Raw genomic sequence first — 12,709 nt, 5'->3', positions numbered from 1 at the left:
CTGCCCTCCCTGCTCACTTCCCCAACCCCATCCTTACCCCACTGGGCCCCTGGGGAGAGCAGCAAGCCAGGCGGATGGAGCTGTTGACAGAGGCCAGCTGTTCCCGGAGACTTTCCACCTCCCGCTGGGCAGCCTCAGCTCGCTGGGGAGAAGGGGACAGTGTGGGCAAGAGGTGAGCCCACTCTGCACTTCTGCCTTCTACCTGCACTGTTTCAGGCAGGGGTTGGGGAGGCAGACCTCCAAGGGCCTCAGGTCCTGCCTTCCTAGTTCTGGACCCTGTCCTGGAGCTATGAAGACCAGTCACAGAGCCCTGTCTGGGCTGGGGACAAGAAATAGCAGCCTCTGGGGTTACTCCTGAGCTGAGAGGACAGGAAGAAATGCCCCTCTGAGGAGGTTCTGGGTTCTCGTGGGGTGCCCGGGACCCCCAGAGGAGTCAGAACATTCCTGCTCTATGAAGGCAGGATGAGAGAGGCTGTCTGGGTGGGACTAGCAGGTTTTCACACATTTCTAGATACTTCTGTCTGCCACATTAACTTCAGGCCTGGCTAGTCTGAAGGCAAGAGCTGTTCCAACACTTCTGCCACCTGGTACGGAATGAGTCCCAGACACAGCATCTGCAAAGGTGCTTTTCCAGGCCACAGGCTATTGCAGCCCCTGGGCAAGTCACTTCCTCTCCCTGGGTCTCAGTTTCTTTTCTTTTTTTTTTTTTTTTTGGGATGGAGTCTCACTCTGTCACCCAGGCTGGAGTGCAGTGGCACAACCTTGGCTCACTGCAAGCTCCCCCTCCTGGGTTCACGAGATTTTCCTGCCTCAGCCTCCCAAGTAGCTGGGATTACAGGTGCATACCACCACACCCAGCTATTTTTTGTATTTTTAGTAGAGATGGGGTTTCACCATGTTGGCCAGGCTGGTCTTGAACTCCTGACCTCAGGTGATCCGCCCACTTCAGCCTCCCAAAGTGCTGGGATTACAGGAGTGAGCCATCGTGCCCAGCTCAGTTTCTCTTTTTGAAATGGGGGGCAATGAAAACATCTAACACAAAGAGGTTTTGAGTGGTTAAAATCAGAATGCAGCAGTTCACTCAACTGGGTCTATGGTGTATATATATATTATATATATATATATATATATTATATATATTATATATATATATATTATATATATTATATATATATATATATATATTATATATATTATATATATATATATATTATATATATTATATATATATATATATATTATATATATATATATGTTTTTTTTTTTTGAGACAGGGCCTCACTCTGTCACCCAGGCTGGAGTGCAGTGGTGCAATCAGGGCTCACAGCAACCTCCAACTCCCGGGCTCAATTGATCCTCCCAACTCAGCCTCCTGAGTAACTGGGATTACAGGTGTGCACCACCATGACTGGTTAATTTTTGTAGTTTTAGTAGAGACGGGTTTTGCCATGTTGGCTAGGCTGGTCTTGAACTCCTGGGTTCAAGCAACCCACTTGCCTTGGCTTCCCAAAGTGCTGGGATTACAGGCATGAGCTATTGTGCCCAGCTGGTAGATTTCTTTTTCTTTTTCTTTTTTAAGACAGTCTTGCTTTGTTGCCCAGGCTGGAGTGCAGTGGCGCGATCTTGGCTCACTGCAACCTCCACCTCCTGGGTTCAAGCAATTCTCCTGCCTCAGCCTCCTGAGTAGCTGGGATTACAGGTGTGTGCCACCAGGTCTGTCTACTTTTTGTATTTTTAGTAGAGACGGGGTTTTTCCATGTTGGCCAGGCTGGTCTCTAACTCCTGGGCTCAAGCAATCCACCCACCTCGGCCTCCCAAAAGTGCTGGGATTACAGGCATGAGCCACCACACCCAGCTGGTAGATCTTAACTCTTCAAAAATTTCTACCTTGAAGGAAGCACTCAAATGTTAATACATTTAATCTTGTGGCTTTGGAGAGAAATCTGGGCTCACATTCTGACTTTGCAACTTTCCGGTTATGCGATCTTAGGCAAGAGGCTTCATCTTCCCAGCCTCGGTTTCCCTATTAATAAAATGGGGATTATAAAGGCAACTATCTCATAGGGTTGTTCTGCAAATGAAGTGGTTTGGCCAAATACAATTTGGTAGATATCTTTGCTTGGTGCCTGGCACATATAAATGCATCAATAATTGGTTAACTTTGTTAACATCATGAGGGTATATTACTTGAGCCATTACTTAGAGAATTAAAAGAGCTGTGGCTATATTTTTGCCTTTGGCTGGTAATGCAGGTCATAGTGATTATGTTTAACTACATAATGACCTTGACAATCAGGACGCTATGCCCAATGTATGCATATTGAGACCCACACACATTCATGTTCACATTTGAATTTATTATTTATTTATACGTATCTTGCCTTGTTCCAGACATAGTTCAAGTCAATTTTGTTTTAGGAAGAGTTTCCTGGTGTGTGGGACTGTAAAGGAAATATTTTTATGTTTCTGTACAGTTAGGGCACTCTGAGCATATCTGATTGAAAGTTGAGATCTGGACTAAAGGACAAGCCTTGAAAATTCAACTCATGGCTGATTAGCTACTGAGAACCCCAGAGGTTTCCTTCCCTGGAGGTTTATGTGTTTAGACATCAAGGGTAGGTGAGACCCACATCATGGAGACAGCCCCTGAACAGTAAAGCTGGGTTTTAAAGCAATTAGCTGGGGCTAGGCATGGTGGCTCATGCCTGTAATTCCAGGACTGTGAGAGGATTGCTTGAGACCATGAGTTTGAGACCAGCTTGGGCAACATAGCAAGGCACCATCTTGACAACAACAAGAAAAAATTACAGGTGTGGTGGTGTGAGCCTGTAGTCCTTGCTACTTGGGAGGATCCCTTGAGCCCAGCAGTTTGAGGCTGCAGTAAGCTAGGATCTTGCCACAGCACTCTAGTCTGGGTGATAGAGCTGGACCCTGTCTCTTGGAAAAGAAAAAAAAAAAAAGGTACTAGTCTTACCTCCCCCTCCAGAGATGTGTTTACATTCCAAAGGCTAATAGCCAGCATCCTTGTTTCTGTCCACATGACACTTGGGAGGTGGATTCTTTCCCTTCCTCTCTCAGAAGTTCCCTCTCCTACGTAACCACCTAGATTCAGAATTGGGGTGGTCCTCGCCTAGAGTACAAACTTAAGTACATGTGGGATGACAGCTGGTTCTCATTTTCTCACCCCAGGAGTAAGAATCAGGGCAAACTGGTGTGGTTATTATCCTGTAAGTAATAATATGGATCTGCTGTACCCCAGCATCCTCATTAAAATAGTATTAATAAATACAGAGATTAAAAACCTAATACAGTGACATTTATTTTCTTCTCTATACATCTCTATAATATGTGGGTTTTAGTTCTGGACTCAGGAGAAACATTATTAGAAGTGCTTCCTATTCCAAGTACTATAAGATGGCTTTTTTTTTTTTTTTTTTGAGATAGGGTCTCACTGTTGTCCAGGCTAGAGTGCAGTAGTGTGATCATAGCTCACTGCAGCCTCCATCTCCCTGGGCTCAGGTGATCCTCCCACCTCAGACTCCTGAGTAGTTGGGACTACAGGCGTACACCACCATGCCTGGATAGTTTTTAAATTTTTTGTAGAGATGGGGTCTCCCTATGTTTCCCAGGCTGGTCTCAAACTCCTGGGCTCAAGTGATCATCCCACCTCGGCCTCCCAGAGTGTTGGGATTAGAGGCATGAGCCATTGTGTGCAGTCTTGCCCGTTCTTATAAAGTTTTATTGGAATACAGCCATGCTCATTAACTTACATATTGTCTATGCTTTCATGCTATAATGGCAAAGTTGAAAATCTGTGTCAGAGACTGTATGGATTGCACAGCTGAAAATATTTACTCTCTGACTCTTTACAGAAAGTTTGCCCTCCTCTGGGTTAGACGATGGTGCACCCTGCCGAGGAACACCACACAGCCGTAAAACAGAGGAGGAACTGCTTTCTATACTGATACGGAAGGAGCTCAAAGATACAGACAGGGAAAAAGTAAGGTTCACAATGGTATGCATAGTATATTATCATTTTGTTTTTAAAAGGGGTGGCTGGGCACAGCGGCTCACACCTCTAATCCCAGTGCTTTGGGAGGCCCAGAAGGGTGGACTGCTTGAGCTCAAGAGTTTGAGATCAGCCTGGACAACATGGCAAAAAAATCTCTACGAAACATATAAAAATTAGCCGGATGTGGTGGTACGTGCCTTAGTCCCAGCTACTTGAGGGGCTGAGGCAGGAGGATTGCTTGAGCCCCAGAGGTTGAGGCTGCAGTGAGCTGTGATCGCAGCAATGCACTCCAGACAGGATGACAAGGTGAAACCCTGCCTGTCTCAACAAAAAGAGGCCGTTGGTTAAAATAGATATATTCTGGGCAACATGGTGAAACCTCATCTCTACAAAAAAATACAAAAAATTAGCACGGTGTGGTGGCACACGCCTCTCTGTTCCCAGCTAACTGGCTACCTGGGAGGCTGAGGTGGGAGGATCACCTGAGCCGGGGAAGTCAAGGCTACAGTGAGCCATGATTGTGCCACTGCACTCCAGCCTGGGTGACAGAGTATGACCCTGTCCCCCTTGCCCCCCACAAAAAGATATATTCGTGGGCTTGTGAATGGATTGACCATCTCTGGAAGGAGAACCCAGGGGCTGGTAAGAGAGGCTGCTGCAGGGGGAGGAGAACTGGGAGGAGAGCTGGACTTTCCTAGACAGGCCCTTGTGTAGCTTCTTGAGTTCTGAACTACATGAATGCATTACCTATTCAAAAAATCATTCTAAAAAGGCTATGTAGCCTATACAAAATGGGGCTTACTTAATGATCATTTCAGAAAAATATGCTGGACCTAAGCTCAGGGAAGCCACTGCGGTCACCACCACCACTGTAACCTGGCCCTGTCTTTGGCGTTCCTGACCCTCCTAGGGGACACTGCTTCTATAGGGGTAGGGGCTCATAGAGTCTCAGCACTTCCAGCCCAGGCCTGCACCTTCTGGTGGCTTCCCAGGGACATAGAATCAGCCCTTTTATCCAAGTCTCCTCTGTAGAAGGGAGTGCCCCCACCCTGTGCCCATAGAGCCACACCTTGGGCCTCTGCCCCTGCTGAGCCTTCTACCTGGCTGACCTCCCTCAGGGGACAGCATCAGGACTCTGAAACCCAGCTTCAAAGTGTCTTCCAAGAGGCCCCTCTTAACTGCCCCTGGGGAAAATGACCTCTCTCCCTGCCACAGTGCGGGCCCGCAGACCTCAGGGTGGGTGGGCATCTTCTCCCACCCCACAGGCAGGAAGATGAGCCCAAGGACAGAGGGCTCAAGGCCCTGCTGGCCTCTCCTGGCCATGTCTCTGGCTGGTGGCACTGCAGGGAGCTGGGGGACAAACATGGTGGGCACGCAAGACTCCGGGCTGGAGCCCCCTGGCTGTGGCTGCTCTTCTTTTAAAGTCCTGCCTGACTCTGCCCACCAGATGGCAGCACGTCTGAGCCGGAGGAAGGCAGGATGCAGGAGCCCCACTTACAATCCATGCTTAGATACGCTGTCATTTATTCTTTGGGTCTTAGCTCCACACCCCTTCCTCTAGGACATCTTCCTGGACTCCCGCAGTCTGGGTCAGTGGCCCCTTCCTACCCGTTGCTGCTTGGAGCACTCTATTTCCAAGTGTGTCTGTCTGCATTCCCTACCCCAACCCCCACCCCGGGCCCACCCTGGGAGCTTGGAGAGGGCAGGGCTTGGGGCCCAGACTCCTCCTGCCTCCCTCACTTGGCATGCACGGGACCCACAGTTGAATAAATATTGATGAAGCTCAGTCCCTTCCTCCTCATCTGGCCCGAGACCCCCACCCCAGACAGAGGGAGCCTCTGGCACCCATGGGCGGGAACTGTGCCTCCTCACCTGATTAGCTTTCTCCAGGTTGGTCATGATCAGGCCGACTTCATCTGCCCTGAGACACAAAGATGAGGCCCTGAGGAAGGGCTTCCGGCGAGCTCCAGGCCCCCGCCCCTCCTAACACCCCCAGCCCCTGCCTGAGCCCAGGGGAGGGCTGAAGGCGCTCCCTTCCAGCCTTGCTACAGGAGAGAAATCGGGCTGGGGAGAAAAGAGCCTAGACTTCGAGGAAAAGGGAGTAGGGTGTCAGCACTGCACCTCTTCAGGGCAGCCTGGCCTCCCCTCTCCCTCAGGGGCCACTCTCTGAACTCCACCTCCAAGCCTGTGTCCTGGTGGTGCCTGGAATGCCCGTCCTCGAGAGAACGGCCCCCGGCTTTAAAACCCTGATCACAGTGCTCTCCTGGGAGGCCGCCCTGCACCGTCCCCAGTGGTCACTTGTTTACTGCGCTGCCCAGCCCCCTCCAGACTGCCAGCATGGAGGGACTTGGGAGAGGCATCCCCTCTGTTAGCAGGGGGTGGGAGATGCAGGGGGCACATGGGGAGCACTTGGTGACTCAAGGCCACACACATGCTTCATGCATGCTTAGGGCCTTCCTTGGCTCAGGCTGTTCCTGCTGCCTGGAGCACCCTTCCCTGCTTTCTTCACATGGCCTCCTCATTCTGAAAGCCACCTCCAAGGAGTTCTCCCTGACTACCCTGGATAAAGGACCCACCCCTGCTTGTCATTCTCTTTTCCCATCCCCAGTTCTTCTCTTTGTAGCATTTGCCATGTGCCAAGAACAGTGCTGGACATACAGTGAGTGCTCAATATGTGTGAATGAACAAATGTATCACTGCACATCAGTTTTTGTCTCCTCTCCTTGACTGAGGACAGGGTCATGTTCTCATGTTTCCTCCAAGGACCCAGAACAGCACTGGATAAACAGTAGGTGCTCAATAAGTGTTTGCAGAATGAATGATTTCTTAAAGCCTAAAGAAACGCTTGAGTCCAGAGTAATTTAGGTGAATGCCTCTCAGCCCCTGAGGATTGGAGTGTGGAGCTGGGGAGCGGGGACAGTCCCAGGGGGCCACAGCAAAGGGGGAGGCCCCCACCACGCAGCCCCTCGCTCAGCCCAGGTCCCAGGACATTATTTATGGCTGTGGTGTGTGAGTGGCACAGCAAATGACAGCTGTGTGCCTTTGGGGGTGAGGAGCAGAGGTGCTTAATGAAATGGGGGCCTCCAGCTGAGAGTCAGAGGAAGGAGAAGAGTCAGAAAGAGGAGGCATGTCTGAGAGGTCAGAGGGAAGAGGCATGTCTGGAGAGACAGAGGGAGGATGTAAGTCCTGGAGATCAGAAGGAGGAGGCAAGTACTGGAGGGCCAGAGGGTGGAGGCGTGTCTGGGATGATCAGAAGGAGGAGGCGTGTTTGGGAGGGTCAGAGGGAGGAGGCGTGTCTGGGAGGGTCAGAGGGAGAAGGCCTGTCTGGGAGGGCCAGAGGGTGGAGGCATATCTGGGAGGGTCAGAGGGAGGAGGCAAGTACTGGAGGGTCAGAGGGAGGAGGCCTGTCTGGGAGGGTCAGAGGGAGAAGGCGTGTCTGAGAGGGTCAGAGGGAGAAGGCCTGAGAGGGCCAGAGGATGGAGGCAAGTACTGGAAGGTCAGAGGGAGGAGGCCTCTCTGGGAGGGCCAGAGGGTGGAGGCGTGTCTGGGAGGGTCAGAGGGAGGAGGCAAGCACTGGAGGGTCAGAGGGAGGAGGCGTGTCTGGGAGGGTCAGAGGGAGGAGGCAAGCACTGGAGGGTCAGAGGGAGGAGGCATGTCTGGGAGGGTCAGAGGGAGGAGGCAAGTACTGGAGGGTCAGAGGGAGGAGGCAAGTACTGGCGGGTCAGAGGGAGGAGGTGTATCTGGGAGGGTCAGAGAGAGGAGGCAAGTACTGGAGGGTCAGAAGGAGGAGGCCTGTCTGGGAGGGTCCAAAGGAGGAGGTACACCTCAGCAGGGCTCACTTACTTGGATGCTGCCTCCTCGTCGTATTTCCGCCGCAGCTCTAGCAGCTCTGCCTGCGTAGCCTTTAGCGCTGGGAGAAAGCAGAGGCAGGGTGAGGCCCCACCTCCGAATGGGAAGGGGCTGGGCCTCCCAGGGTGGTGGAGCCCACTCCTTCTGCGAAGCCCAGCAGGCAGAATGAGAGCTCCGGTCGTGAGGGAGATCTTTCTCTCAGTCAGAACTGGTGACAGGGAATGAATTGCCTGCTCCTAGAGGGGCTCAGGCTGGTAAGAGGGACGTGCAGTGGCTGGGGTGGGCAGTGCAGGGTGGATGAAGTGCTCTCCATGTGCCTAGGTAGCTCAGGGGACCCAGGCTGGGGTTGGGGGGTGGAGGCGTTGTGCTGTCTGCCCCATGACCTGGGGTATAAGCCCCCCAACACCCTTAAGTCATTTCAGGACCTGGGCAGGACCATCCATCCATGTGCTCAACCACCCCGAGGTTCCAAGCTGGCAGGCCAGAAGACAGGGAAGATCCACACAATGAACAGATTCATGTGTTACAACGAATGGGCGTTTTTGATACAACTCCAAATTTCTAATTTCTCTGGGAAAATGGAAGGGCCTGGCCACAGGGGACCATATGGTAGCGCCTGGCTGGTACTAAGCAGTGGCTGTCTCTTTAGATGAGGCCTCATTTCTCCAGTTTGCCCCAGACCTCACCCCTCCCCAATGCCTCCCCTAAGTCGGCGGCTTTGTAGCGTTTTGGCCCCTGCAGGGGTTGTATTAAATTAATTAATTAATTAGAGACAGGGTCTTGCCATGTTGCCTAGGCTGGTCTCGAACTCTGGGGTTCAAGCAACCCTCCCACTTCAGCCTCCCAAAGTGCCAGGATTACAAGTGTGAGCCACCACGCCTGGCCATCACCTGAATTAATTCTGTCTCAAATCCTCTTTCCACAGCAATGTGGCTTCTGGGGCATAGAGGCTCGGCCCCCCACTGGGTAAGATTCTTCTTCCCCCACTGGGTAAGATATTCTTGATTCTAAAACACCTGGATGTGGCAGACCCCAAGCCGTGACCCCTCGTTGACAGCATTACTGTCCCCTCCCAGTCCTCCCTCTGGGCCACATGGTGCCGACACATACCTGAATGTAGGACTTTGATTTTCTCCTCTGCCTCCCCCAGTCTGGCCGCCAAAGTGATCTGTACTTCTTGAAGGCCCCTGCGGAGAGACGAGGCCTGCTTGTGCTGGCTGCAGGGACAGGCCTTGCCTGGGGCCCCCGAGTCAAGCCCCATCTTGCTTCCTACCCCTTGCCCACTCCCTGTAACCCGCAGCTCTGTCTTTCTGCAAGTCCTTAGACACGACGTTCAGGCACCTGTCTGTCCTGCTGCTCCACTGCCTATGTGGACCTGTCATGGCTGCCCCTGTTAGCTTCTGCCAGGGTTTTTAGCGGCAAAAATTTACAGTAGCAAGCAACCTTTCCAGTCCTCAGTTTCCTTATTTTTAAAATGGGGTTTCTGATAGGGTCTGCCTCAGGGGGTGCTGTGAAGCATGCTCAGTGGTGTGCTCAGCCCCTAATAGTTCCGCAATATTGTGAGTTACTTATATTGTCCTGGGGGAGGAAAAATTCCTCTGTTTTCTTTTTTCTTTTTTTTTTTTTTTTTTTTTTGAGATGGAGTCTCGCTCTGTCGCCCAGGCTGGAGTGCAGTGACCCAATCTCGGCTCACTGCAACCTCCGCCTCCCGGGTTCAAGCAATTCTCCCGCCTAAGCCTCCTGAGGACCTGGGATTGCAGGCGCCCGCCACCACACACAGCTTAATTTTTGTAATTTTAGTAGAGACAGGGTTTCACCATGTTGGTCAGGCTGGTCTCAAACTGCCGACCTCAAGTGATCCACCTGCCTCAGTCTCTCAAAGTGCTGGGATTACAGGCATGAGCCACCATGCCCGGCCCGTTTGCCTTTTTTTTTTTTTTTTTAAAGATGGGGTCTTGCTCTGTTGCCCAGGCTGGAGTGCAGTGGTGCAATCATAGCTCACTACGCCTCGACCACCTGGGCTCAAGTGATCCTCTGCTCTGCCTCAGCCTCACATGTAGCTGGGACCACAGGTGCACGCCACCATGCTTGGCTAATTAAAAAAAAAAATGTGCATATATATATGGGCACATGGACTCACACCTGTAATCCCAGCACTTTGGGAGGCCAAGGCAGGAGGATCACTTGAGGTCAGGATTTTGATACTATCCTGGCCAACTTGGTGAAATCCTGTCTTTGCTAAAAATAAAAAAATTAGCCAGGTGTGGTAGTGCACACCTGTAATCCCAGCTACTCGGGAGGCTGAGGCAGGAGAATTGCTTAAACCCGGAAGGTGGAGTTTGCAGTGAGCCAAGATTGCACCACTGCACTCCAGCTCTGTAGCCCAGGCTGGTCTTGAACTCTTGGCCTCAAGCAATCCTCCTGCCTCGGCTTCCCAAAGTGTCAGTATTACAGGCTGCAGTGGGCTATAATTGTGCCTTTGCACTCCAGCCTGAGTTACAGAGCAAGATCCCATCTCTAAAACATTATAATTATTGTAAAATAAAATTTAAAAAGATTGCAGCACCAACTCCTGCTCTACCAATTTTGTACCTGGCAGCTCCCACAACTGCATAAGCTAAGTCCTAGGAATACATGTCTTAATCATTTAAAAAATCCTACCAGTTCAGTTTCTCTAGAGAATGCTGAGGAATGGATCACCCTTAGCCCCATTTCTGAGGTAGGGAAATTGAGGCTCAGAGGATGATGTGACTTGCCCAGAGCTGGCCACTGAGTTCCTGTGGTGGAACTTGAACCCAGATCCAGCTGGAGTCCAAAGCCCTCGGCCCTTTCTCATCTCGGTCTCCAGCCTGCATCTGGATTCTGGTAGGAGACTTTCCCTGTCCACGACCCAGCCAGGTGGGGCAGCAGGAGCCCTGCCCATTCCTTCCTCCCTCCCACCCACCCTCTCTTCCTCACTTTTGTTTTTCCGCCTCATTTCTCTGCAGCAAGGTTTCTGTCAGGAGGGCTTTCCCGGGAATGCCTGGGAGGCGGCTTCCCTCGGTCAGCGTGGGCCCGGCAGGCGACGTCCCCTCTCTCTGCTCTGCAGGGAGAAAAAGAGGGAAAACCCCCATTGCCAAGAGAGCAACGTGACAGCCAGAGCCGCTTTCTGTAAACCGGATCGATCATCGATTGCGATCAATTTCCCAAACTTGGGCCTTGGAGAGAGCGCAGCTGTGGGGCCCTGCGGGCCGCATGTCCTCAGCACACAGGTCATTTCCACTGTGGCACCAGTGTCAGCACACGCAGACCTTCTTTTGCCTGCTCATGCCTCCGTGGCCTGCTTTATTATACTTTTAAAATTGTAGTAAAATATACATCACATAAAATTCACTTTTTTTTTTTTTTGAGATGGGGTCTTGCTCTGTTGCCCAGGCTGGACTGCGAGTGCAGTGGCACAATCTCAGCTCACTGCAGCCTCTGCCTCCTGGGTTCAAGCGATTCTTCTGCCTCAGCCTCCCGAGTACCTGGAATTATAGGTGCCTGCCACCACGCTCGGCTAATTTTTGTATGTTTAGTAGAGATGGGGTTTTACCATGTTGTCCAGGCTGGTCTTGAACTCCTGACCTCAAGTGATCTGCCCGTCTTGGCCTCCCAAAGTGCTGGGATTAGAGGCGTGAGCCAATGCACCTGGCCAAAATTCACTATTTTAACCACCATTTTGCAGTGACATTTAGTATATTCACAATTTTGTGAAGCCATCACCACTAATTCCAGAACACTGTCACTGCCCCAAAAGGAAACCCCTCATACCCATTAAACAACTCCCCATTCCCCTTCCTCCAGCCCTAGGCAACGACCAATCTCCTTTCTGTCTCTACGGATTTGCCTGTTTTGACATTTCACACCAACAGAATGGTACATTATGTGGCCTTTCCTGTCTGGCATCTTCCACTCAGCACCATGTTTTCTTTTTATTTATTTTTTGAGACGGAGTCTTGCTCTGTCACCCAGGCTGGAGTGCAGTGGTGTGATCTTGGCTCACTGCAACCTCTGCCTCCCAGGTTCAGGCAATTCTCCTGCCTAAGCCTCCCTAGTAGCTGGGATTACAGGTGTGAGCCACCACACCCAGTGAATTTTTGTATTTTTAGTAGAGACAGGGTTTCACCATGTTGGTCAGGCTGGTCTGGAACTCCTGACCTTGTGATCCACCCACCTTGGCTTCCCAAAGTGCTGGGATTACAGGCGTGAGCCACTGCGCTCGGCCAGCACCATGTTTTCAAAATTCATCCATGTTGTAGCATGGATCAGTGCTTCCTTCCTTTTCATGGGCGAGTAATATTCCATTCTATGGATATTTTGTTTGTTCATTCAGCTGTTGAAAGCCACTTGAGTTGTTTCTGCTTTTGCTGTTATGAGTAACGCTGCCATGTACGTTTGTGTACACTGTTTTGAGCCCATGTTTTCAATTCTCTGGGGTCCACACCTAGCCATGGTGCTGCCAGGTCATGTGGTGAGCCTATGTTTTACTTACTGAAGGATAGCCAGACCATTTTCCCCTCCCTACTGTGGAGGGCGCACATGTGGACACTCAGCCATCACTGGCCTCACCTGCATCATGTCCACCTCGGCAAGCCCTCATCCCAGGGCTTGGTGGGTGCTTTTGGTGCTGAATTCATCACTGGGGCAGAGGGTGCTTTGGGGCTGGCCATGGAGGGTGGGAACCTGAACGGGTCTCTTGACTTTTCTCTCCACCTGCCACACTATGAGTCTTACTAATTTGTTCACTGACAGTCTCCCTTTCTAGAAGATCATCACCACACAGGCAGGATTTTTCTCTTTTACTCCCAACTGCATTTCCAGTGCCAG

The 12,709-nt window shown here is 51.2% G+C and overlaps 1 protein-coding gene across 5 annotated transcripts in view; it reads right to left on the bottom strand.

Annotated features, from left to right (window-relative positions):
* Positions 1 to 12,709, bottom strand: part of CUX2 (cut like homeobox 2) — a 316,815-nt gene that overhangs the window by 47,060 nt on the left and 257,046 nt on the right. For 4 of the 5 annotated variants that reach the window (XM_054528252.2, XM_024257429.3, XM_054528246.2 and 1 more), the window contains 5 exons: positions 10,820 to 10,943; positions 8,972 to 9,048; positions 7,856 to 7,922; positions 5,885 to 5,933; positions 38 to 142 (listed from right to left, as the gene is read on the bottom strand). In XM_054528252.2, the coding sequence (XP_054384227.1) occupies positions 38 to 142; positions 5,885 to 5,933; positions 7,856 to 7,922; positions 8,972 to 9,048; positions 10,820 to 10,943 (422 nt within the window). The remainder of the gene's footprint in view (positions 1 to 37; positions 143 to 5,884; positions 5,934 to 7,855; positions 7,923 to 8,971; positions 9,049 to 10,819; positions 10,944 to 12,709) is intronic. The other variant, XM_054528247.2, reaches the window with a different exon arrangement.

This window comes from Pongo abelii, chromosome 10, assembly GCF_028885655.2.
Source record: "Pongo abelii isolate AG06213 chromosome 10, NHGRI_mPonAbe1-v2.0_pri, whole genome shotgun sequence".
NCBI classification, from domain to species: domain Eukaryota; kingdom Metazoa; phylum Chordata; class Mammalia; order Primates; family Hominidae; genus Pongo; species Pongo abelii.
Note: the sequence above shows the minus strand (reverse complement) of the source record. Positions and strands in the feature narration are given on the sequence as shown.